The sequence below is a fragment of the Mus pahari genome, chromosome 2 (assembly GCF_900095145.1).
Source record: "Mus pahari chromosome 2, PAHARI_EIJ_v1.1, whole genome shotgun sequence".
Classification (NCBI taxonomy): domain Eukaryota; kingdom Metazoa; phylum Chordata; class Mammalia; order Rodentia; family Muridae; genus Mus; species Mus pahari.
In genome coordinates, this window is record NC_034591.1 from 11,202,216 (window position 1) to 11,229,577 (window position 27,362).

At 39.5% G+C, this 27,362-nt stretch overlaps 1 protein-coding gene across 5 annotated transcripts in view; it reads left to right on the forward strand.

Annotated features, from left to right (window-relative positions):
* Cacna2d1 (calcium voltage-gated channel auxiliary subunit alpha2delta 1) overlaps nt 1-27,362 on the forward strand; it is a 426,913-nt gene that overhangs the window by 314,678 nt on the left and 84,873 nt on the right. For all 5 annotated transcript variants that reach the window (XM_021190608.2, XM_021190611.2, XM_021190609.2 and 2 more), the window contains exons 8-10: nt 11,056-11,125; nt 13,348-13,398; nt 14,034-14,133. In XM_021190608.2, the coding sequence (XP_021046267.1) occupies nt 11,056-11,125; nt 13,348-13,398; nt 14,034-14,133 (221 nt within the window). The remainder of the gene's footprint in view (nt 1-11,055; nt 11,126-13,347; nt 13,399-14,033; nt 14,134-27,362) is intronic.

A 27,362-nucleotide genomic window follows, 5' to 3' on the forward strand; every position in this document is an offset into this window, starting at 1 on the left:
ATCTCTCAATTGTCTGTCTACACCTGAGGCAAAGGTTGCTAGCTGCTCACAAAATTCTGTAATCCATTTATAAGTGTCCTTTTGCAAATGATGACTTGACTGAGGACTTAATTTTTTTAATTAATTTTATTTGTAATTCATTTTTTTACACTCCATATTTCATTCCACGCCCCTCCCCACCCAACCTCCGACTGCTCTACATCCCACACCTCCTCCCCACCCCACCCCATCTCCACATGAATGCCCCCAACCCCCGCCCCACCTGACCTCTAAACTCTGTGGGGCATCCAGTTTCTTGAGGGTTAGGTACATCATCTCTGAACGGACACAGACCTGGCAGTCCTCTACAGTATGTGTGTTGGGGGCTTCATATCAGCTGGTGTATGCTGTCTGTTTGGTGGTCCAGTGTTTGAAAGATCTTGGGAGTCCAGATTAATTAAGACTGACAGTCCTCCTACAGAATCACTCTTCTCCTCAGCTTCTTTCAGTCCTCCCTAAGGCCTGACACTATTACTGAGGCTATGGAATGCTCACAAAAAGGTATCTATCATGACTGCCCTCAGAAAGACCCAACAAGCAGCTGATAGAGTCAGATGCAGTCATTTGCACCAAATCAATGGACTGAAGCAGCTGAGGACTTAATTTTTTAAAGTCCTTCTGCATCTGTGGTACCCAGAGGCAATCCACAATGCTAGGCCCCATGAATGAAAGATGTCTGTCACTTCAAGACTCACACTGCAATGACTTGGTTGTGCCTCATTCTCAATTTTTTCTAGCTCTATGTCCATTGGCTTGGGAGACACTGGTACTGAAAGACTGTCAGAAACAATAACTCTGGCTGTCCTAGATCTCTGCATAATTGCTTGGAGCATTTTTAGAATTTATCTGTTTGTCTATCTATCTACTATCTACTATCTGTCTGTCTGTCTGTCTACCTATATATATGTACCTATCTATATCTGCATTGCTGTTTGTTTTGAGACCATTCTCACTATGGAGCCTTGGCTGGTCTGGAACTCACCATGCAAACCAAGTTAACCTCATACTCACAGAAGTCCACCCGCCTCTGCTAGGCACATGCTGGGATTCCAGGTGTGTATCACCACACCCCCCCTTGAAGTAAAATTTATGATGCACATGAATAGTGATGCCTAAACTGAGAATTTTAGATGACAAATAACAGTACCGTGATAAGACATGGGTATTTGTAATCATTCTTTGAGGCATTTCATGTTATCAAAATTAATATAGATTAGTCTTCCTATTTTTTTTTTTTGAGTTTTTCCAAGAAAAGTCAAAATCTGAAGAGGTTAGCCATTTTCCTTTCTAAGTCCTCTGGTACTTCAGTCTGAGTATAAAATCCACACTCACTCAAGATGATGAACCCTCCCAGCCCCCATACCCATGCTGGAGCTGTGATGCAAACTAGGAGCTATGGAGATTCTATTCTGGAGTAGAACTCTGGATAGTAGTATGGAATCTATTCTGGATAGTAACTGGAACTTCTGTTAGGTATATTAGACAAGTTCAGTCAACTAGGCTTCTTCCTTTAAAAACTAGCTGGAGTTTATTGTATTGGAATGCAGCATGTGTCTAATACTCTGCAGTGTATGACTGGGGCAAACTGTGTATCAGTGGCATTCTGTCTACCAGAAAATATCTGCAGTGACTATTCAGACATTTTTGAGTCTATAAAATGTACTGTTTTAATTTTAGTAAGATTAACAATGTGAGGTTCCCAGAGTTAAAAAATAAAACAAACAAACAAACTAAGAAACAAAAATCAACTTTGAACTTAACCAGGTGGAAGTTTAGCTGTCACTTGAAGTGGTGGTTCTCAACAAATGAAATGATAAATGGATACTTTTTATCGTTAGGCAACATTTATGAAAAAAGGGGCATGGAAATCTGAATGCCTCCTTAGGATTGTTTCTGTAGCACGTAATGTTTGTGTTCTGATTTCATGTACAGGTACTGCTCCCTGACTAAGGAGTTGGAGAGCTGCCGGAGTACACTCTACATATCATGTAAAGTGGAGCAATCCTGCAGTGGATTTAGTAGAAGACACCGTGATAGCTCGTTTCTTTTTTGGTCTGGGGAAAGAAACATCCCCATAAATGATCATTATCACTGTCAATGCAATGGTCCATTCAGAAATGAGATGACCACACTATTCTGTTTCTAAAACCCCCTCTTCAGCCATCCTTAAGTCTTAATGGAACACCAAAGGGACATTTAAAGTGAAAAATGTTTTCCCCTTTTCCAAGATTTGAGAAGCTTTCATTTCCTTTCCAGAAGTATAGTTTTACTGTGAATGGTTATGAAACATTATTTGAGGGGACTGCAGAACACAGTCATTTTTTCTTTGCTATTTTATTTTCCATAATTTTGACTTGGATAAATAGCATACCACTTAAATACCATGATGAGATTTTATACACTAAGTAGTAATATCACAGAATTTATATTTTTTACTTTAACCATAATATAAATACTCTAATTTAGTATTACTGTGTTTTACTTCAAGAAAACTTATATGAGATAAACAGCTTTAAATATATGCCATCCAAGATTAACAATGCTAATAAAATTTAATGTTCTTGTCCTTAATGTAAATTATAGGATTTTAATTTTTTTCGTGACTTTAAAGAAATGTATAAATTTTATAGAGCGTATTAATTCCTATTAGTAGATGTTTATTTAGCAATCTTAGTGTAAACAAAAGTTTCATGCTAATGTTCTCTATAAAGAATGAAGGACATTGCTCAGGGAGAGAGGGTTAAAATATATGCAAACATGAAGACTTGCCAAGGTGCAGATTCCTGGACTTCTTGTGGACTTTCTATAGGTGTGTTGGCTCAGAAGGTGGAGACCAGTATCCTCAGGATGAGAAGTTTTATTAGACTTAAAGATTTCCATAAAAAAGGCACAAATACCATGTATATGATAAGGTAGTCTAATCTATAGCCACCTATAAGGTTGAAATAAAGCCATAAAGGAGATGTTAATGGCCCAAAACTCTGACCTAAGATCTGACCCTCTTCTAGAGACAAGGATATATTCTTGAAAGGCGGGTAAGTCACTAGGAGACCATTTTGGTGGAATTTGCTAGAAAATGATTCTTTGGTATTTCTAATGTTAACCAGAAATTATCCTCTACAAAAAAAATAAATAAATAAAAATAAAACAATAAAAAACATGAGGGAGGTCCTACGGATGAGAACTCGTGTCAGTAGGCTATTGTTGGCCATTGGGATCTTAGTGGAGCTTCAGAATCTTCCAGAACAAGGAGAAAAAGGGAAAGTATAAAACAATGGGAGCTAAGTCTAATGAACACATATGTCCTTTTTTTTAACTTTATTAAAAATTGGGGGGTGGCTGTAAAAAGAGGGTTAGTGAAGTACCTGTTTTAGGCTATGGGTTTGCCTCTACGTCCAGCACTGCAGTAACTTAGGCCTTTAGGTGGGCAAGGGCCCTGTCTTAGGCTATGCGGGTGGCAGTGGACCTGCATTTTCGTCACTGGGACACTTTGTAGCCAAGCGGCGGTGTGCACCTGGCTCGTGGCACCACAATATTCTCGTCATTGGTAACTTTACAGCTTATGGCCCTTAGCCACTACTAGGAGCCAGGGGGTCACCCTCCTAGTATTGAAGTCTCCACAGCCTACAGATCAGGAAGTCTCCACGTCTGCAGCAAGGGTAGAGAACTGAAGACTGCCAGCTGCTCTCTCTGCATCAGTGGAGGAGAGGTCTTTGGCTGAGTCTCAGATGTCTAGCCGATGGTAGTGGACTGCAACTGGCTTTAAAGCAGAATCAGTCTGTGATTTAACAAAACTGGTTAATCTGTTAAAACTCCAGGGGCCAAATGACAAAAGCAGCAGAATGTTCAAGAAGGGTCCCAGAATGGTGGGAAGCAAAGTGGAAAGCCAAGGAGAGGTAGAAAACCAATTCTGATACCAGGATTCTTGCTTTTTTCTATTACGCATTCTTTTCTCTAGGCTAGTTCTAACCTTGTCTATACTATCCTGAACTAGGCCAGTCCTATCAGTATAAAAACAACATTTTTTTTGAGGGCAGCACAGAGTCCTCCCTCCTACAGAAATACCAAATCAAGGCCTCGTCTATTTTGTAAGACTACTTTAGACAGGGAGACTAAGGAATCTTTTAAGTTTTTAAAGCCCTTTTGTAGCTCTAGGATGTCTCTGTCCACTGCGAGGCTAAGCTAGGTGAACTGTTGTTGGGAGGAGACCAAGGAAATAATGCCAGTCCCTGTGCCTGCAGCACTCAAACCAAGGATCACTGCTAAGGTCACTGTAGCAATGGGGTCTCTCTTATAGCGGAGCAGGTTGGTGCCTTTATCCCAGAGCTGGAGTAAATCTTCTGCAGGATGTATCATCAATTTTGGGAAAAGTTGAACCAGGACACAGTAATCTCTGTTAGCTAAAAATGCCTGGGTGATCACGTAAGTAGTGAGTCCAGTAGAACATGGCAAATAAGCATCATTAGGTGCTCCAAGGTATTGAAAAGTGGCCTTTACAACCATAGTCTGATTGCAAATCTCTAGCAAGGCTTGAGGGGGGAGCATGTAAGGCCCCAACAGGCATAAGCCTAAACCTGACACCTGGCTCTGGAGGGCATTAATAAGTTTTTGACAAACACCATATAGCTGATTTTCATTAGGCCCTGAAACAACGATGTCATCCATGTAATGCAAAATGTAAAAATCAGGGTAAGACCTCCTGAAGGGATCAACTATTTGAGCCACATACTTTTGGTAAAGGGTGGGACTATTGGCCATGCCTTGAGGGAGAACTCTCCACTGAAAGCGAGGAGAGGGTCCTACACAGTTAACTACGGGAAGGCTAAATGCGAAGCGTTTGCAATTTTTAGGATGGAGGGGGATGGTAAAGAAGCAATCTTTTAAGTCAATGACTAATTTGGCATATCCCCTGGGAATGGCCACTGGAGAGGGGATTTCAGGTTGTAAGGCTCCCATGGGGACCATGGACTTATTTACTGCCGTAAGATCTTGCAGTAATCGCCACTTGCCATTTTGTTTTTGAATGATAAATATGGGGGTGTTCTAAGGTGATGTAGAGGGTTTTCTATGTCCTGCTGCCAGCTGTTTTTGAACTAACTCTATGGCTGCGGACAATTTTCTAGCAGGGAGGGACCATTGGTCAATGTAGACAGGGGAATCTTATCTGCCTGGAGTGCAGGGGGAGCAATGGCTCTTATGAAAAATGGGAATTATAACCTAGGCCTGCACGATCCATCTTGGGAGAGGCAACTATTGGCATGTGTCTCCCCTGTCCATTTTTGCCTAATCCCTGTCCAGGGAGATAGCCCTGGGAGAGCATTTGTTGAGCAACAACTTCATTGGGACTACACATAAAGACTTTCATTTGAGAGAGAACGTCTCTTCCCCAAAGGTTAACAGGTAGACCAGGAACAACGAAGGGCTGAATAGAGCCTGAATTTCCCTCACCATCTTCCCAAGTCAGCAACTGTGAGCTCTGCAAAGTATTTTTTGATTGTCCACTTCCTTGCAGATGGGTCAGAGTGGCTGGTAAAGGCCAAGCAGAAGGCCAGGCACTCTGAAATTACAGTAGAGTCAGCGCCTGAATCTAAAATGCCTTCATAACTCTTGCCATTTATCTTGAGGCTGAGCGTAGGGTGGTCTCTAGTGATTGTCTGGACCCAGTACAGGTCTGAAGAGCCTGGCTGAGAAGAGCCACGCCGTGTGCCTATTGCTAGGTGGGAGGTATCTAGAGGTAGAGGCAGAGCCTGTGCCAGGTGTTGCCCTTGCAAGATTGATATTGGGCCTCGGGGGGCACTGGCCAGAATCTTAATTTCTCCTGTATGATCATTATCTACTAGAGAGGGATGGACTATAAGTCCCGTTAAGATGGACTATAAGGCCCTAAAATTAAAAAATAAGTGTGAGGCAGGAGAGGGCCGAATGCCCCAGTGGAAAGGACTCAGATGCCATCCTCAGGCGTCAGTATTGAGTCAGAGGAGGTACACAAATCCAGTCTTTTGCTCCCTGAATGATTTTAGTTAGGGGCATAATGACTGAGCCTTTGGATGGGATTGCCTGCCAGGCGCTGTGGGCTGGGCTGGCTGTTTGTGTTAGGAAACCAAGAGGGAAGTGCTGCTTGCATAGATAATCAGTCTCTAGCAGGACTTTTTTTAGCTGTACTTGACTCCCTGCCACAGTGCAGTGTAACTTATCAGTTTCTCCTGTGCAAATTGAGACTGGCTTTTAAACAAGTTAAACTAAATCAAAAGACGGACAGCCAACAGATAAAGTTTTAACCATTTTTTTTTCAACATGAAACACAGAACAGCAATCATTCAAACAACAAAACAGAAGCAAACATAAATTGACAGACACATGGGCAAATTGGTGCACCAAGGACAGACAATAGACAGAGAGGTAATAGAACTTTATGTCTCAAAGGGACCCAGATAATCTAACCAGAACTAAGAATATCTCCATAGGAGCCAGAGAGGAAGCACGACATCTCCCGATTGCCTCCTGTCCTCTGAAATAACTTATTTCTATTTTTTTCTCACTTTTGCTAAAAGGTCCTGAACAGAGAATAACTGCTTTTCTGAAACTTAATTTCTCTCTCGTTCTTTCTCTCATGTTTAAAGTCTAATTCTTTATCTCTTTTTTGGGGAGAATTCTGCCATAGAAGGGAGAGGAGGCACAGTGGCAGCTTCTGATAGTTGCTCCCTGGTGCCCTGCTTTCTAACTTTTCTAATTACTCCTCAACTTGTCAAATTCTTTCATTTATATATTTGCCATTCCTACTTCTGGGAATTAAGAACAACATAAATGTGCTTGAGCTAAAAATTTTTTCTAACACCTGTTATTTTGGTTTTTTACTCTTTTTATTTATTTTATATTATTTTAAACCCTATTCCTCCCACCTGGAGCAGCTCTTGGCTGTGAACAAATTTTCTTAGCCCATATTCCTTGTGTCTTGAGGGATTCCTTGAGATCCATTTAAAAATAATTCATATTTATTTAATGCTTGTCCCATAGTCTAGCCACTTTTTACATTGGATCTCTGCCCTGTCAATAATAAACCAGGAGCATGTCTGATCTATAAAAATAAAAATTTTATCAAATTATTTTTGTTTACGCTCACTCCTCTTTCCCCGAGAGAAACGTTCGGGTCTCTGATAAAGACTGCTTCTTTAGACAACTTATGGCCCATTTCTATGTATGGGACGGAGACGAATCCACTTCACTACGGAGGAAGGCTTTTTCCCATGAGCGGTGGGAACACTTCCTCTATGACATTACTACTCAGCTGTGGAGGAAGACTTTTTCCCATAAGCAGTGGGAACACTCCCTCTATGAATTTTACTACTCAGCAACGGAGGAAGACTTTTTCCCATGATCAGTGGGAATGCTTCCTCTATGAATTTTACTACTCAGCTTTTCTTTAGTCACAACGAACTTCTCTTGGAGCTATTCTCTGGTCTCCATCTGGCAGGAATCCGTACCTTGAGCCTCATGTCTGGATGCCACTTATTATTTTGTGGGTCGAGGGGGACAGAGCCTGAAAGTAAGAAATGGGAGGGAAAGAAGAGGGAAGCCAAGCAAACTTGTCAAGGCTTCGTTTATTGCCAGCTTGAATGTTTGGTTATAAACACTGTGAGGGGTAATGGGGAGGGGTTGAGAAACGATCCAAAGAGTCAGAGCGAAGGAGAATGGGGGGGGGGAGGTGCTGACTGCAGACTTGAAACTTCTTGTGATTTTCTCAGAGCCTTGGCGTCACTGCTCTGGAATGCCAGGCAGCTAATCTCAGAGTCCTGGATCCTCCCCAGGTGTCAGCTTAGGACAGAAGTCAGATGATTTCCATGAGTAACCTTGGGAGGAGGGAGACAGAGCAGTCTTGGCAGGGAGGGTGTTGAACAGCCTTGGGAAGGAGTGGGCAACTCTGCTCTCAACAAAGGAGTATATGGCTCCCAGATGTAGGCTGTAAAAGGCCTGGTTTTTCTCAGCCTGGTCTCCAACACATGTGTACTGCAGCAAGACAGACACCAGATAATCTATTCATAGGCAGAGCCCATGGGCTAACAAATGACATACCTTAGGAAATATACCTTTCTCATTCAATGTCTTGTATCATCTGTATATAATATATGGAACTGTGCTAATTACTAACAGGAAAGTATTGAAAATGTCCAGATAATTTTAATCAAGCAAACCAAAGTGAAATATTTCAGTTGAGAGGTAATGAATACATTTATAGAGGCATTGTATTGAAATTTGCATGAAATTTCTTTAAATTATTTTATTATTATTGAGATATTAACTGAAATTTAGAGTAATTATTGAAAGGGAACCAATATATCAATTCATATACTTGTTGCATAAATCTAAGACTATCACAAGGAAAAGTATGATATTTATATCCTTGACAGTTTGCACAGATGAAAACTGAACTCGTTTTAAAGAAATAAGTTTAATGGATGTTATATTAGCTGTGCCAGTAATTGGTTCTTTGGGGAGAACTATATTTAAACTTACAGTTTATGCAAATGTGATTAGTCATTTGAAATGAATAAGTCATTTTATAATATAGCTATGCATATAAAATTTCCTAGTCAAGAAGGGCTTCTGCGGTTGTGTGTGTATTTTGACACACTTTAATTGGTCTAATTATCTTAGTTGGATAAGCATGGCTCTCGCAAAGAGTCTCCATAATTTTCATGACTTCTCAATAAAAAAGGGGGGATAGATCATAGTGCATTTGTCATCTGAGTCAGGGATTTTCTATAGTCACATATATAAACATGCTTGATGTAAGGGACTTCTGTGGCATAAAATTGTCATGCAGTCCATGGGTGTTGACTAGTCTTCATTAGGTCCAGCCTGTGGATGAAAGTAATGAGTTCCAGAGCACTTTAATCTAAGTAACTGTAGTCTTAATTAGAATAAGTATGAATTAATTACCTTTCAAAATCAATATAACGACTCAAGAAGACTTTTTGTTTTACTTTCTAATTTCAGAAAAATGTAAAGGTTTTAAACTAATAGATTATTGACTTTCTGTTTAAATTATTTTACATTTTTCAACTAAATTTGCAAAAACCAAATACTTTTCCTGTTATGTTTTAAAAATTATATCTATCTATTGAATGTATCTGATGTATTTTTATCTCAGTACACTCCCCTTGGCCTTTCCAAGTCTTTCAAGACCTCTTTCCCTTCAAGGTCCTTCTTTCCACTTAATGTGCACTTGGGTCCAATTAAAGATGTCCTTAGGTGTGGGTATAGAGCCATCTATGTGAGCATGGGCAATCTTCCAAGCAAGTTACTCTATCTCTGAAGAAAGCCAACCCAAATCATCTTCCCCTAATAACCCGCCCCTGGGCCCTCATGAGCTTCTCCCTGCTCCAGGCTAGACTGTGGACTGACTTGATGATGTGTGGGTCTCACAGCTGTAGATGTCATGAGGTCCTGTGTGCATCTTCCACCCTTGTCACTTGTGGAAGATGCCTCTTGACAGCAGCCCTCCCCATCCCCTCGCTCTTACAGTTTGAGCACCACCTCTTCAGTCATGTTCCTTGAGCGTGAGTGGGAGGCAGTGTGACAAAGATAACGACTTTGGGGCTTGGAACGTCACCATCCTTTATTCCCTTCACATTGACTAGCTGTGGGTCTCTAGATTAGTTTCTGCCCACTATAAAAGGAACTTCTCTAATGAGGAATGAAGGCCGCACCAAGCCGCCAAGGATCTGTATTGACATGAGTTTGACAGAAAAAAAGAATTAAAAGTTAACTTTAATTGTAGCTCAACCTTTTATGTATAATTTTAATCTGAAACTGAACATCCAATTTAAAGTAGTCCATTGGAAATGATAGTTGATAAATTATTTCAATAATATATATTATTTATTAAACATGTGACTATGAAGTTCATGATAATGCTACTTTGTGATAGAAGCTCAAGACAAACAATATTTTTATGAAAGAAAATATCACTGTTTAGCTTTGGCTAACCTGGAATTCCCTATAGACCAATCAGCCTTTGGACTCATAGAGCCTCTGCCTTCCAAGTGCTGGAGTCAAGGGCATGTGCTATCATACCTGGGAAAAACAGTCCTGCATATAATCTTGTATATACAGTTTGCATTGAATAAAAACAGAGTGAGCAATTAATTGAAAGCACCACCTTTTTAAAAAAAAATTTTCTTTATTTACATTTCAAATGCTATCCTGAAAGTTCCCCATACCCTTCCCCCGCCCCTGCTCCCCTACCCACCCACTCCCACTACTTGGCCCCGGCCTCCCCCTGTGCTGGGTCATATAAAGTTTNCAAGACCAAGGGGCCTCTCTTCCCANTGATGGCCGANTAGGCCATCTTCTGCTACATATGCAGCTAGCGACACGAGCTCTGGGGGTACTGGTTAGTTCATATTGTTGTTCCACCTATAGGGTTGCAGCTCCTTCAGCTGCTTGGGTACTTTTTCTAGCTCCTCCATTGGGGGCCCTGTGCTCCATCCAATAGCTGACTGTGAAAGCACCACTTTTACTAGCTGCAACAACATTTTCTGTCAAAGAAAAGAATCTCAACCAAACCCCTGTGTCTGGAGCTTGTTCAGATAATATGGGGAGCGGGAATTGACTTGTGTTGGTTTTCTTCTGTACTGCTGTGTTACTTTTCAATTGTAAAAAAAAAAAAAAAAAAGAAATGACACATAAAGATGGTGTTTTATATTTGAATATTCATATAGGTATGTGGAATTTGGTTTATTTTTGTTATTTTAAGTTGCCTATTAGTTTTGTATATAGATCTTATTGTTGGAGGAGGTAGCAGTTCTCATGCCATGGCATGCACATGGAAGTCAGAGAGAGGACAGCTCTCAAGAGCCAATTCTTTCCTCCTGCCAGGATCTCCTTCTGTGTTATCTAGGGATGGAATTCGACTTTCTGGTCTTGGTCTGAACACCCGAACTCACTAAGGCATCACCTAAGCCCAGTTATACTTAGTGCTTTCGCTTAGTTTCTCTGATGTACTTTGTTTTTCAGCTTCTCCGTGGGTGGATAATAGTAGAACTCCAAACAAGATTGATCTATATGATGTACGCAGAAGACCATGGTATGATGTTTTGACTATCTCTAAAGACATGATCAAGAAATGGAGGTTCTATAATTTGTTAATACATTGAGGGGAAACTTCCCCTTGGTGGGATGGGTACTCTCTTATATAGAATGCTGTGATACTTTCAAAATACAAATACAATTAATGACAAATGAAAAATGATGTGTTTGAGAAGGAAATCTCTGTGAATACTGATAAAATGATGTTCAGACTCATTTCAAATGGATTGCTCTAAGTCTTCCGTTCAGTTTTAGCTTTCAGTCTCTTTTAGCTGGCAGGGCTTTTGTTCAAAGAGCAACTACTTTGCTTGGGGAAAAGCCCTCACATAGAGATGGCACAGAGTCACAGACAGCTTGCCTCTGGCAGTGAACTAATGGGAACTGGCCCTAAGCTAACAGTGCTGTCTAGATACTTCCATAAAGTTTAGGTTTTATTATTTCTCCCCAAAGTAGTTTTATTTGTTTGACACTATTAAAGTAATTCATCATCCTAATACAAAACACAAGAAAATATGAACAATATATGTTTGGACTCTCTGGAAAACAACTATGAAACTTCATGTATTTTTATTATTGATTGGATTTTGAGTGTATAAAAGTTATAGTTAAATTGTAAATATACTATTTTTTAATGAGTTCACATATAAAACATGGTACCTTGTAATCTGTTCTTTTCATATTAATTTTCGAGTATGTAATAATGAAAAGGAATACTTAAAATCACTTTAATAAAGGCTATCTGTTCACTTATTTAAGAAATTCCTTATTATTGTGTTTGTGCATCGCTTCTAACTTCTGGTATTTTCACACAAATTCTGTGCAGCATGGTGGTGGTTGAAAGAACATTTAGTTATGGCTTTCAAGTGTCCTGTTTAGTATCCAATAGATATTTACATGAACACAACCTTGAGTAATAGTTACCAATATATTAATGACTTTTAAGTGTCCTGCTGAATATCCAATAGCAATTTACATGAACAAAACCTTGAGTGATGGTTAGTAATATTACTATTATTAATAATATTTCTCTAGTCTATTATTTAATGGATGCAAACACTATGTTATAACATAGTTGTAGTTAAGAAATGTTCATTTTGTGGGAACTGTAGGAGCGAGGTGTCAATCATCTGAAGCAGACACTTTGCTAATCTTTTCATCTTCCCACTGAGACGCACACCAGGACAATGTGTTAAGATGCTAGACGTGAGCTGGATTGTCTTCCATGGGTAAACAGTGGAGCTTTGCCTATTGATCTGAATACAGAACGTGGAGTGGGTTGCAGGCAATGCACTGGAGTGCTCCTTCTACAAATAATCCCAAGTAGTAGCAGCTATGCTCGAAATGTTGAAAATGAATTGGCTTGCTTTCTGTCCATTGCTGGGTCAGTTGAGTCAGATGTAGCTGTTCCCGCTGTGGAAGGCAGATGCCTAATCCCTTCATTTTTTTTTTTTTTTTTTTTGTTGCCCTCCAGTGTCTGGCTAAGCAGTGTGTGTTTTCTTTTTGTTCCTTTTCTTTCTTTTTCTTTTCTTTAAAATTACTCTGCTGCTATCAAATTTATCTCTGCACAAGCACTTAACTCCCTGCCTAAATCTCCCGAAGTGTGTATTTCAAATACAGAGAATCGGAGATGTGGTTAGAGTTTGAAATTTACATTTAAACTGTTTCTCTGGTGATTCTTGGATACCATAAAACGTTTAGAATTTCTGCTTCATATTTCTGGTAATAATATTATCCGTTTCCTGGTTTCAGTTATTTAACTTACCTGCTTTATTTCCTTTTAATTTGCTTTATTTTAAGGTTTATTAACTACTTATCCCCCTGTGTTTGCTTATTTATTTGTTTTTAAAGATATGTTTCCACTACAATTAAAATGTCAATAATCGGAACTTAGGATTGATTGTTCCTTCTTCAGAAAAAAAAATCTTTTGGAAAGTAATTTTAGTCAGTGCTTACTTTAAATTTCATCTTTATTTTTTTCATAAATCCCTGAAAACTATGAATTCAAAAGCCATAATGTTAACATCTCTAATGGGATCTTAAATACCTTTTCAAGAAAGCATTTCAGAGCATGTTTAAGAGAGCATTGTTTACTCTGGTATAATAGAATGGGTCTTTGTTTTAATCATATATTATTTCAGAAATGTATGAATACGAACACAGCAAATATCAATGTTAGACATAGAGGAAAAGGCAATGTCTGTCTCCTTGGTTCTGTTTCAGGTACATCCAGGGAGCTGCATCCCCCAAGGACATGCTCATTCTGGTGGACGTGTGAGTAGTGCATGAGACAGTTTTAGGTAATAAGAGGTTGTTGGGAATTAGCAGTGTATGAAAGTTGGGATAACAAAGAATCAGTATAATGGTTGTATATCTAGGGAAAAAAAGCCAAATTTAGATATTAACAATCAATTGCTGAATTGGCTCAATCAGTAAAGTACTTGTTGCACGAGAGGAAGGTCTGGGTACATATCTTTGGCTTTTACATGAAAAAAATTATATAATAAGGGAGCAGTGGTTGTGCCTGTATTGCCAACTGTGGATAATAGGAGAGAAGAAGAGCCTCAGGGTTCACTGATTAGACAATCTAAGGGATCAGTCTGTCCTGGGATTACTGCGCGACCCCAATATTAAAGACTATGGTGGAGAGACACAGAAGATACCTGGCATTGACCTCTGACATCCACACACATACACTCACCCACCCATTCCCCAGCCCACATTTATGCAAAGACAATAACAAAACCAGAAAGATTATTTTATTGAAAATATAAATAATGTTGATTTGTATCTGTATCAAACTGGGAAATGATACTATTCTAAAAGCTAATGAGATCACTTTTGTTCTTTATGATCGTGTTTGATGAATGACAGGTGAATGACACATGGACCCATTTGTCTGTTTGTAGGAGTGGAAGCGTGAGCGGATTGACTCTGAAACTCATCCGAACATCTGTCTCCGAGATGTTAGAAACCCTCTCTGATGATGATTTCGTGAACGTAGCTTCAGTGAGTATGGATGGCTGCTCCTTCTGGAATCCCGCCTGCCTGTCTCCCTACATCATTACATACTGGGTTGTTTTGTCCTTAGGTGGACTGAGGCATTGTCAGAGTGCTATAAGTTGCCTTACTGATCTAGCCTGTATTGTCCTTTCTGAGATGCTTAGCATTACCACCATTGAAGTAATGTATAGTGAATGAAAGGCTTTCCTTTCCTTCCCTCAAAGGAGCCCACATGGATACTGTGAGCCCTTCCACACACAGGCACTATTGGGCCATCTTATGAAGTAGCATGATTAAACTGTTAATTGCTTGTAGCTGGTTTTACTCATTTGTGGCCCGGACAGCTGACCTTACTACATTGAGTTTTTCCTAACAGAAGAAAGGAAAGGGGCAAATGAGTCAGCCTGGAATCATCTTAGACCTTTTCCTAGCTAGGAAGTACTGACCTTGCGGCAAATGGGCCAAGATGTGCCATGTCTCTTCTTGATCTATGTAATTTAGGGACCAATTTCATGGCCATTTTCTAGTGCATGAAATTTCATATGTGAAATGGTTCATTTATAGAGATGTGGCCGAAGGAGCAGTGGATTTTGGTGATGTTGATTTTTGTTGAACAAAAGAGAATGGATCTGCTTCTAAAAATCACTGGGTAGGGTGAAGTTAAAGTCTACAACTGATTGTCTCACTTTACTGGAATTGGGGAAAACAGAAATCTCCATAATCCTAATTCTTCTGATGATGCTGAAATGGTGATGCTAAGATGGAGAGGACTTATCGCTAAAATGAAATCACTAAGATATTCCTGAATGGTGGTATGGATAAAGAGTATAGAACCCACTATGGATAATGCAAGACTTCCTGGATAGTGTGTCATGGTGTATAATTCTCAAGGAGAATAATTTTAAAATATTCTATGGTCCAAATAAATTCAGAAGGAACCCTGTCAGACTTTTGTTGAGACATTATGGCAAGAAGACCACTTCAATTAAGATATAGGAAAGAGCTTCATTTATATATAAATGTATCAATTACAAAAGCTTTGGAATGGCTTAAAATGCTATCCTTGGCAGAATAAAAGAGAGTGGCTTAAATATATTTAGTTCAGATTTGTCATATATAATAAAAAATTATTTAAGACAAGAAAATAATTAATACTATTAATGTTTTCATTGGTTTCTTCCTAAAACTGAACCTCAGTCCTGAGTTGAAGTAGCTTCAACAGTGAGAAGTGAAATGTGCAAAGGGAGAATCTAATTGTATAGTCTTAATTTAATTTAAGGAAACCAAGTTTGTTGAGAAATTCTAGAAGCCTCCAGGAATAGTCTTTTTAGAGTTGCTAAGCTACAAACCCTAAAGACCCAGTGTGTTAGGTAGTAGGACCCTTATGTGTAGATGAACAGAATATGGCCACAAGCAGGTATTCTGAAATGGGAAAATTATGGACTCTGAAGGTTGAAAACTGATCAGTGTATACCCTAGCCAATGAATCAACCATAAAAATTGACATGATCATAATATAATAATAATAATAATAATAATAATAATAATAATAAACTATGATGATGATGATACACAGAACATTTTTTTTAAAGATTTATTTATTTATTATATGTAAGTACACTGTAGCTGTCTTCAGACACTCCAGAAGAGGGAGTCAGATCTTGTTAAGGATGGTTGTGAGCCACCATGTGGTTGCTGGGATTTGAACTCTGCACCTTTGGAAGAGCAGTTGGGTGTTCTTACCCGCTGAGCCATCTCACCAGCCCCCCACAGAACATTTTATAAGAGGGTGGTGAGCTTAAAGTTAGTGTCTGAGGAGATCCATGCAGCTGTCCTATGGGGAAGTAAGTGGCACAAAAAGATAATAATGAAAACTGGTACAGATTGACTTCATCAACCTGGATTAGACTTGGAAGTGTCTAATTCCAGGTGGTTTTTAATCCCAATATATTTAAGCCCATTATAATTTGGAAAAAAAATGTGTTCTGCTGTAATGCAGTCCCAAGTACCCAAGGAAGGGTAAACTCCGCTCAGGATACATCTTGAAACTCCAATCAGGGTACGTGTCATGTTGTCTTTCAAGAAAATGGGCTCTAGGGATAGGCTACCCATACTAGTTTAAAGGCCTAAGGGTGGCCTGGTTTTAGTCACACAGATAGAATACAGGTCATCTAGGCCTTGTTTTGCAAACTTGATATGACCTGGCCAAACCAATAATGCAGATCAGGCTGTTAATCAGTTCCAATTCTAAGACTTCTGAATTGAAGAACAGGTTTTTCATCTTTCCCATTGGATAGAATCCCATTCGCTTAATATTCCTGGTTTCTCTGGATATCTGTGGGCATAGGGATCTTTATAGTATGCCTCCAAGAAGTGTCAAAATCAATAGTATTTTGTAGTCTATTCATTTTTTGTTGTTGTTCCTCTGATAGCCAGTCCAATTTCCCTATACTCTTGCCCACCCCTGCATCAGCATCAGTAGCTTGGTTGGCACATGGCCTTACATATTTTATACAGGGGACTATGAATTCAATGTCCATTCAAATAGTCTTTCTATGATTGTCTATTCATAGACATTACAATGGATGAAAGCATTGAATGAATACCATAATTCCATGTACAGTCAGTCATCTCTGCCTCTGTTATATTGCAGCAAATTTAATGACAAACTATTTTAAAATCTTGGTACATTGGAATTAGGTCCCCAAATATCCAGAGAGAAAATACACATTTAGGTTTGGCAAATTCTTAATGGCCACCATAAATATTGTTCTCATTTCTACCACATGCACATGAAATGCAGACTATTCCCTCCATGCTCCATAGAGACAGGAAGTAAACAGTTCTTGAGTGATACACTTTGGGTTACAGTGACAGGAGATAAGCTTCCTCCCATTTGGTTCCCACATCAGTGCTTTCTATTTTTTGAATGATGAACCAGTAGGTGAATGTGAAGGCTTGCTTTGTAGGCTTGGCTGATACTTGTCATGCAAATATGCCGTGGCAAATTCCAAGCAACTAGCAAAAGGTCAACTGTCCCTAAACAATGCCTGAAAATCTAAGGATTGGTTTTCATGAATTAATATAATCCTGACACACATAGTACAGCAACCCCAGTCAGATTGTCTTCTTCATGCTGGAGCCTTGGCCCATAGTTAAGGGTAAATAGTTAATTCAAGCCAGTGTCTAGGGAGATAGCATAAGTTAGGCCCTGCAAATTCTTTGGACATGTGTCTGTTATCAGGCTTACTTTTCAAACTAGTTTGCTTCATTTGAGTGTTTAAGTAGATTCCCATGATAAGGTAACCAGTATGTGAACTTTGAAGGTGAATAATACTTTCTGAGGAGCAAGTACCTGGGACTGGATTTATGTCAATAATAAAAGACACAAATTTACTCCTTTCCTAACAAGTCAACATATAACATTTTTTTAAAAAGTAAGTTGATGCTCTTTTCCCTGAGAGATATTATTGTATGGACCCTGTACTGAATTGATGCTAATGAGCTGGCCATAGCTGTATCCACATGCACAGTAGCTATATCAAAACAGATGCAGCCGGGCAGTGGTGGCGCACGCCTTTATTCCCAGCACTTGGGAGGCAGAGGCAGGTGGATTTCTGAGTTTGAGGTCAGCATGGTCTACAGAGTGAGCTCTAGGACAGCCAGGGCTATACAGAGAATCCCTGTCTCAAAAAACCAAGGGGAGGGGGGAAACAGATGTAAAAGACCTGCACTCTTCATTCTAAGTATACATTTTCTTCCTTTCATTTGTTGGCTACACTCACAGGATCATTTAATAATCATTGTAGTTACCAGAGACAAGTAGGTTCCGGAGGATGAATCATTTTACCTCTGCTCCCACTCTCTAGTAAGTCAAATGGAGATGTACTTTCTCTAGGAAACGTGGATGTGACACACAGTTGTACACAATTCATTCATTTTGTTGTAGCTTATCCTCAGCTTCTTCTTCAACTCTGCCTAAGAGAGGTCTTTCAGTATTTCTCCTTCCTGGGCAAAGACCACTTTGAAGAGGTCTTTCAAGAGGCTTCCACGTGTACAGAAAGACGTGTATTTTCTTATTCCAGAAGATAATCTGGTTCTCTATATAAAATTACAGTGAAGTGCATTTTGTCTCAAGGTCTCTCAAAATCCATTTCCTGTGTGTACTCCTGGCTCCTGCTGCTTTACATTCAACAGACCTGCTCATTGTTTGTTGAATATTCTGTTTTCTTGCTTTCCTGGCACAGACTGTACTATTGCAGGTGGTGTCTATTGAAATTTGGCATTTTTGTTGCCTAGAGCCATGAGAGGAGATGGGATGAGATAATAAAGAGAGCAAATGTCATCTTTTATTGTCTCTAAGAGTGGAGATGCCACTGCACTGTAATAGAAGGGAACCATTTATATCTATACAAACAGATATGGGCAACCGAAGGCACAGCATCTTCAAGGGCATCACACATCCACATCCTTGTGTATCATCCTGGCATTTGAATAGATGCTGTGGCTGCTTAACACCTTTCTACTTCACATTCTCAATATAAATCTCTTTCTTCTAGGATATGTTGACCACAGTAAGAAAGGGGGATTGGTCTGTAAAATTTTTCCAGCTTTCTTGGTCTACATTTAGCTGGACCAAGGATACTGTTTTCTTTAGTGGAATTTAAAGACCTCTTAGCACTTAGCTGTACAATTATTATTGTCCTCACATTTCTCAGTGATCTACTCTGCCTGCTCCATTTACATAATGCTGAGATTACTATAGCTGAATCTGTAGTGTAATGATGCTAAATGCCTGAGCAGTCTTTTTGGCTCTAGTTATGGATGGTACTCCTTCACCAAGGCTCTTTCTTTTTATTGTCATGAGTCTAGTAAATTGGTCTCTTCAGGAATATCATCCTGAGCATCTATTTACCAAGAGTGGTACCAAATAAGATTAGTTTCCCTAGAAACAGTCACTGAGACAAAGACTTAAGTTCAAATACTTGATATGGAAAGTTACTCTTAAAAAAATCTGACTGTGAAATCTAGAAATTAAAGAAGGAAACTAGTGAATAATGCATCATTCAGTAGCACAACCCTCTGAGAGTTGAGCTCATTCTTCTTCCCTTCCAGAAATAGTATAGGGCCCAGGGAAGGGGGGGGGGGGGTTATAGGGAACTTCCGGGATAGCATTTGAAATGTAAATAAAGAAAATAATAATAAAAAAAAATCTGTTAGGGTTCTGAGGATTAAGTAAGTTAAATATAAACCACTTCAAGTTTTATATACATAAATCAAATCTACTTCGAAAAAAAAAAAAAAGAAAAAAAAAGAAAGAAAGGCACATACTTTCAAAGGGGAGACGTGCTCTTATGTGAAATGATGAAACCACGTGACATCAGTTCCCTACCTTTCACAGCATGTTGTCTTCAGTGCAGGGGTTGGAGTGTAGTCTTGGGCAGATACAGGTTATACTGGCATATACGGAATGTGCCACCAATAACATCTGTCCAAGTAAGACAGTGAACAACGCTATCGCTAAATTCTAAAAGAATTTTCTGATGACATCACCTTTGAATAGGTATTATGCATTCAACATTGGGCCACCAGTTAACAGCTCTTTTCCTACTGGAAGAACACAGTCGGAGTCAACACTGAGACTCACAATGCCTAATAAAAATTTTAATCATTGTTTTGCTGAAACCATTCCAACTTTAGAGTTGTCCTTCTATTGTTGCAGTTTTTGAGAAGTGTCTCAATGATTTACCTGCCCAAGGCTACCATACCTGGCTTTAACTATATATGTTTTGGAAAGTAAGCATTTTAAATGACTTCTTAAAGGATATACTTACTAAAAAGCACAAATGTAAGACAGCTCCTTGTTCTTTCTGTGATCCAGGTGCACACGAACTTTACCAATACACAAAAACTGCTTGTGCATCCTCATGTGGGCATCCCACTGTTGTGCACAGAGTACATGAGCTTAACTGTAAGAGAAATGGAATGTCTTATTCTTAGTAGTAACAGAGAACACACATGATCAGGAAGTAATAAATGTCATCGTTTGTACATGTTTGGCCCATGGAGTGGCACTATTAGCAGGTGTAGCCCTGTTAGAGTAGGTGTGTCACTGTGGGGGTGGGCTTTAAGAACCTCATCCTAGCTGCCTAGAAGTCAGTATTCTGCCAGCAGCCCTCAGATGAAGATGTAGAACTCTCAGCTCCTCTTGCACCATGACTGCCTGGATGTTCTTGTTCCCTCCCTGATGATAATGGACTGAACCTCTGAACTTGTAAGCCAGTCCCTGTGGGGAATTGCAGGCCAGTCTCCAGTTGAGCTGAGGTCTGAACCTGGGTGGTGATAATTCACCTTCATGACACGGTAGGTGTTCCCTCATACTCCTGGAACTCTGGCCCCTGCCTAAGCTACCGCCCCCCACAACCCCTACAAGAGAAGCATGGTCAGTAGTCACGTAAGCAATGGCCCAAACTTCTGACCGTCAGGCTACACTCCTCCCCAGTTACCTAGCAACAGTGAAGAACATAAAAAGGGCTGTTCAGCCCCCACCTTGATCTCTTACTTCCCCACTCCCTTGTCTCCCTCTTACCCCTCTCTCTTACCCCTCTCTCCCCTCTCTTTGTCTTCTCTCTCTCTCTCTCTCTCTCTCTCTCTCTCTCTCTCTCTCTCTCTCTCCCTGCATTTCTATAATAAAGCTCCTAAACCATAGAGAGTGTCTGCTCCTTCAACATCCGCTGCGCACTCCAGTGTTGGGAACCTCTTCCCTCATCTCTCTCCCTATGACCCCGGTGGCTTTAGCAAAGTAGCTCCGGGGTCTCCAGGCAGGGCTGCCCCTTGGCCACCCCCTGAAGAGTGGGATAGAGGAATGCCCACCCAGGGATGAGTGGATAGGGTAGGTAGCAGCTCTCCCACGCCTGACTGACCAGAGAATAAGGAAACTCCGGTGGAGTGTGGGCCTCTTTTCCCTTCCCCCACTTCCCCCAGTCCCCCCCAAGGCTGCCCCCCTTATTATTTTTTTGTTCCCAACAAGTCCCAATTAAATGTCATCCTTATTTAGAGTTGCCTTGGTCATGGTGTCTGTCCACAGCAGTAAAACCTTAACTAAGACAATAAACATGGGTACCTTAAGTTAATTATGAAAATATTTCTTTTTGTTTTTTTTGTTTTTTTTTTTTTTTTGGTTTTATTTTGTTTTGTTTTTTCGAGACAGGGTTTCTCTGTATAGCCCTGGCTGTCCTGGAACTCACTTCGTAGACCAGGCTGGCCTTGAACTCAGAAATCTGCCTGCCTCTACCTCCCAAGTGATGGGATTAAAGGTGTGTGCCACCATTGCCCAGTATGAAAATATTTCTTATATATTTGAATTAGAGAAGGCTGACAGTAAGATATATAGGACTCTTGAAAATGAGCAATTACTTCATTAAGATATCTGAAAGAAGTCATAGTGATTTAACTCTCCCTCCATTGAAAGTTTTGCTGGCTTCATTGCCTATCTCAGGTTTTAATTCTTTCCTTCATCTTGCTGTTTACTGCTTTTGTTAACCAAAAGAGGACCAAATTTTCTTCAGACTAACCTGAACTCTTTGTTAAATATACACCTTGTTTAATTTTATTACTTCGGAATGATCATTTGAATACAATCATAATTTAAAACTTGTAGCTTTAAGCGATCAAATTATTGAAGACCTAGTTTTGATCTGAAAAATCTTTACAGTTAAAATCAGTACTTGGAAGGGACAAAGAAATCTGGGCATAAGAAGGATGCTTTAATTCTAACATACAGGAGTTAAATACAGCAGAGTCCCCATGAGTTCATAGCCAGGCTAGTCTATACAGTAAAACCCTATCATGAACATATTAACTACAGAAACAAAGGTGATCTTAATTGTTCGTTCATTTTTATTTATACTTTAAATTTCAGTTACATACAGGGAGCATAGGAGTTTATATGTACATAGATAATGCATACAAGGTTCATATGTTAGAGATATAGAGAATACAGGGATAGATAGAAGTTGATAGATAGGTAGGTAGGTGTGTGGGTGGATGGATGTATTGATAGATGAGAGATAATTGATAGAAATAGATAGGTGATAGGTAGAATATAGAATGAAATGTGGCAGAATCATTCATCTTTACAACCTTACATGGTAGGTAAGAATGCTAGATTTAGTTTTATAGACAGTTGTACTGACTAAAGGGTTTGTGTGACAACTTGATACAAGCTGGAGATATCGCTGAGAAAGGAGTCTCCCTTGAGGAAATGTCTCCATGAGATCCAGCTGGCATTTTCTTAGTTAGTAATTAATGGGGCAGAGCCAGCCCCTTATGGGCACTGTCATCCCTGGGCTGGTGGTCCTGGATGCTATAAGAAAACAAGCTAAGCAAGCCAGGGAAGCAGTCCAGTAAGTGGCAACCTTCCTTAGCCTCAGCATCAGCTCCTGCCTCCAAGTCCCTGCCCTGTGTGAGTTCCTGTTCTGACTTCCTTTAGTGATGAACAGCAATGTGGAACTATAAACTGAATAAACCTTTTCCTCCCCAATTTGCTTCTGGGCCATGATGACTTGTGCAGGAATACAAACCTCACTAAGACAACAGGGAAAAGGTAGAAAGAATTCTAGTAAGTAGGTAGACAGAAATGAAGCATGGCCATATACATTTATAAATTTAGACTTATAAAGAAAGCTATTAAGCCGAATCTTCAAGAAAAGTATAACTTTTCTGACTTTAAAGATACATGAAAATATATTACAAAATAAGATAGAAATAATTCTGTTAAAAAGCAAAGAATTTTTTTGTGTAGGTGCACGTGTTCTTATGTGCAAAGGCGTGGAGAGTTTGGGGGTCATCTACTGCCTTTTCTTGGATGTTGTCTGCCTTTCTGGGTTTTGGTTTCCTTTTTAAGAGAATAGTCTTTTATTGGTCTAGAACTTGCCAAGTAGGCTAGGCTGGTTGGTTATTAACCATGAAGAATATGTCTACGAGTCTCCACAGTAACCAAATTACAACTGCATCATCACACTTTAAAAAATAACAATTTTCTTAATTCCCTGGGCATTCCATACAGAGCATTTTCATATTCTTGCTGCATCTCCTCCATGACCTACTCCAGTGGCCTCACCCAACCAACTGCACATCTCTTTTCTCCATTTATTTAAAACCCATTAATTCAACCAGCCTTTGGGCAAGCAAGGCAATCAATTTAAGAACTGGGCCATCTCCTTATTCCCAAGAAATTCTTTGTAAAAGCATAAATTTATTTCTCTATCAGAAAGATGCTTCTGTGCATTTATAGAGGAATTACATAAGGAAATTTGCTATATTGGGCTTTGAAAATGTATTTTAAGTTGGATTATTATTCTTTTTGCAGACAAATACACATCTATGTTGTGTGTTTCTACCTGGGGCAATGCATGGTTTTAGCCATTACTTCCTTCCTTTCCTCTGTGTTCTTGGCTCCTGTCCTACTTTACATTCTTATGGTTCCATTGCTATTGTCAGCCACACAAGTCCACAGTTAACAGAAATTATTTTATTAGCTACCGGTTTTATGTTCAAACTCTCTGAAACAGATGCAATTGGAGTTCATTCTTCTGCAACATTTTACTAAAGTTATACCGTTATTTTTAGGCTGTGATCTTTTACCAAATAGAGATTTAACAATTTAATGGTAGGGAAAATCTCAGGGAAGAAAGCTTCATATTGTGTCATGTGGCATGTATGATATGTTTCTCTCTGTGTGTTTGTGTGTGTGTGTGTGTGTGTGTGTGTCTATGTGTGGTAGGTGTATGTGTTTCTGTCTGCATGTGTCTTTGTTTGTATCTCTATGTGTATTTTTTGTGTGCCTGTGTATATTTGTGCAATATATATCTGTGTGTGCCTCTCTGTGTATATGACTGTGTATAGTATGTGCATGTATAGAATGTGTGTATGTGCCTATGTGCATATGTGTGTTATGTCTGTTTTGTGAAAACATGTGTGTATCCATGTGTGTTTTCTGTGTGTAATATGTGTGTATGTCTGTCTGCCTGTGGTATTTGTCTACGTATAGCATATTATGTATATGTCTGTATGTTGTGAATAAGTATATTGTGTATGTGTGTGGCATGTGTCTGTTCATGTGTATGTGCCTCTGTGTACACATACATGCCTGAGTTATTTTTTTCTCACTGAAATTATATGAAACTCAACAATATAACCTACAGATTGTGACACTCCATCAGTGCATAATAGCAAGGCCCTGGTAGAGGTTCTGTAGGGATATGTATGGTCACTGCCCCTGCCAAAGCCTTCAGGTATAAAAAAAATACATATTCCCAATGAATACTGTCATCCTAACATATAAGTTCTATTACTGCTTTCCCATGTTTGCCTAGAACCACTTGACAGAAAACTGCAGCCTCTCAGTTTTAGGTTCATGCCTAAATCTCTTTTTTGATTTAAGGTAAGGTTTATGCCTGAGTCATGTGTAAGATGTGAGACTTAAGGCCACCTCATTTTTAAATGTTTTCTGCAGTCTGGAGGCTGCTTTTTGTTGCAAAAAGGAAGCCTGCTGTTAGGCAAAGTATAAATGCAGCACAATGCAGCTGTTTTCCCACTAATCTAGTTATGAGCTTTGATACAAGTAGCAGTAGATGATAGGGGCAGCAATTCAATCACAGCATGCTCTGATTTACAGGCAGAATTTCCCAGTGTTGACACAGGGAGCAGAAGTTGTTTATGAATGTGAGAGAGTTTGATGCTTAAAGTCAAATGCTGCATAACCATCAGAGGATGAAAGGAAAATGTGTGTTGATTGCGGGTGACATATTCAAAGTTAACAACCAAAATCTTCCCAGCACCAATACAACCTCATGTTTCTGACTTACACGTTAGATCAGACTGTCAACGTTATGGTAGGGACATCCGACTCAGTTTTCTTCCCAGAAGCTTTTTTGATTCATGGTCTTTATAAAATTCTGTCTTTGATTTCTCATTGTACAAAAGCCAAAACAAAACATAAAGCATAATCCTAGTGCTAAAGAGGTGGCTCAGAGGTTAGGAGCATTTGCCCCCCTTGTAAAGGACTAGATTCTGCTTCTTGCACCTACAACAGCTCCGAACCTCCTATAGTTAAATCTGCAGATAGCTGGCACCCTTTTCTCGCCTCGGTGGGCCTCTGCGTACAAAAATAAAAATAATAAAATGTGTATTTTTGGAATAATCCAAATATGAAATCTTGTCAGAGAGGTCCTCTCATTGAAAAAACACTAGTGCTACCCCGGGCCTAGGATGGAGTTACTAAAGGACAGTCTGTGAGGAAATGCTTACGCTGCATTGTGAGTGATGAGCAACAAGTCCTACTGAGAAGAGAAGGAAAAGCCCTGTTCTAGTAAAGTTTCCTTTGTGTTTGCTTTTCAAAACAAACCTGACTTCTCTGCATAGAGGTTCTTGCCTTTCTAAATAATTCATGACAGTGGACAAATATATTTTTGAAGATCACAACAGTCTTTTGTCGAAGTAACTTTTATTCACCTGAGGGTGTTGTTGTCTTGGAGGCTTACTGCTGATTAAGCCTGCCCTTTCTAGTTCTTTCTAAACTCTGGTAGCGGCTTTAACTAGGCTGTTCTGGATCAAACTCCTTTCCAGGATGAAGAATTCAATCTGGCTTCTCTCAGTTTCTGACTGAATTGTTCTGCTTGGCCTCAATCTAACTTGGGCACTCTTCTAACCTTCTGGTTCCTTCTCATTTTCTGACTTCAACTGCCTCTGCTGACATGCACTGAACTGCTCCAACTCTCGAATGAACTTAGCTCCTCTGCACACTCACTGCACTGTCTCCCAACTGACAGAGTCTCTGTCCTCTGGAATTGTACTTACATAGCTTCTCTTTCGCATGCTGTTCTCATGAGAGTTGGGTATATCCTACCTCTTACTCACTCTGTCAAATCTCTCTCTAGTTCATCACTTTGTCTGTCCCTCAATTAGACATCACTTTGAAACATGGCTGCTTCCTTCTACAAACTAATTTTACCTTAAAGGTATATACTAATGGTATGTCTGTATTATAGACAAAGAAATTAAAGGTGTGTGACCTATAGTCATTCCAGCCAGATCACACAGATTTAGGTCTTTGAATGTGATCCTTTGCCAGCGCAGCCTTGTGGCTAGATTAGAGTTTTTCTACATCTTTATTTTCCATAGTTGGTGAATCAAGAAGCCAGTACTTGTTGGTCACTGCTGAAAGAAGAGCAACAGGATGTTAGGATCCTGGGCACATCATAACAGTGTTAGCATGCAGTAGGGCTCACAACTAAATGAGCGGCCTTCTGTTTCCTCCTCTCCGTTCTTTCTCTTAAAGGGACCCTGGAAGTGTAGGGAGATCAGGTAAAACCTTTGAAAATACGAGGCTTATACAGGACAGTTTCCTTTTCATTGAAAGAGTCAGATTTAGTTTCTTACACCATCAGAAGTACAGAAAGAAATGCCATATGCAAAGTGTTTTTATATATTTTAGTCATTATTGTAGCTATTACTCCTGCTGTAATTTTCATCCTTTGACACTCCTCTACCAATTGTATATAGGCAATTGGAATATTTGATATTGATAATCTTTTTTCTTCAGGTCTAAGCCTTAAACATGAAATTTCTGAAAATGTATACATTTTAGGGTAGTGAAACTAGAGGTTCCTAGTTTCCAGGGGTTTTTTTTGTTTTTGTTTTTGTTTTGCATGGAAAAGTAATTAAGATGCTGTCGGAAGGAGAGGATTGGGGGGCTATTGACAGCTCTAATGACTGGGAAGTATTCTGTCTTCCTGTAGTTTCTTGCGTGAAGCAAATCTCACTGTCTTTGTGTGTGTTGAGACCCCTGGCCCTCCGGCTGTCAGCCCAGGGTAATTGGTGTTTAACTGCATAGTGACTCTGACCCAGAGAACTCAAATTATGCTTTTCCTGTTATCTATGAAACTGCAGAAAGCTAATTTGTAAACTTACAACTAGAGTACAACTTCAGACCCTTCAGATTCCAAGACCACGACTTGATCATCTGACATCAACTCCATCTCAGGGTGGGGTCATGAGTTGTGCTGCCTGGGCAATTTTACTTCCATCAGCTTTTCATTCCAGTTTTCCTGCTGAGATATTTCTTATAGGCAAGGTCATGATCTTCTTGTCTGGTTGTTTTTAGATTCTATTTGGCATAGAATAATTTGATATATATATATATATATATATATATATATATATATATATATATA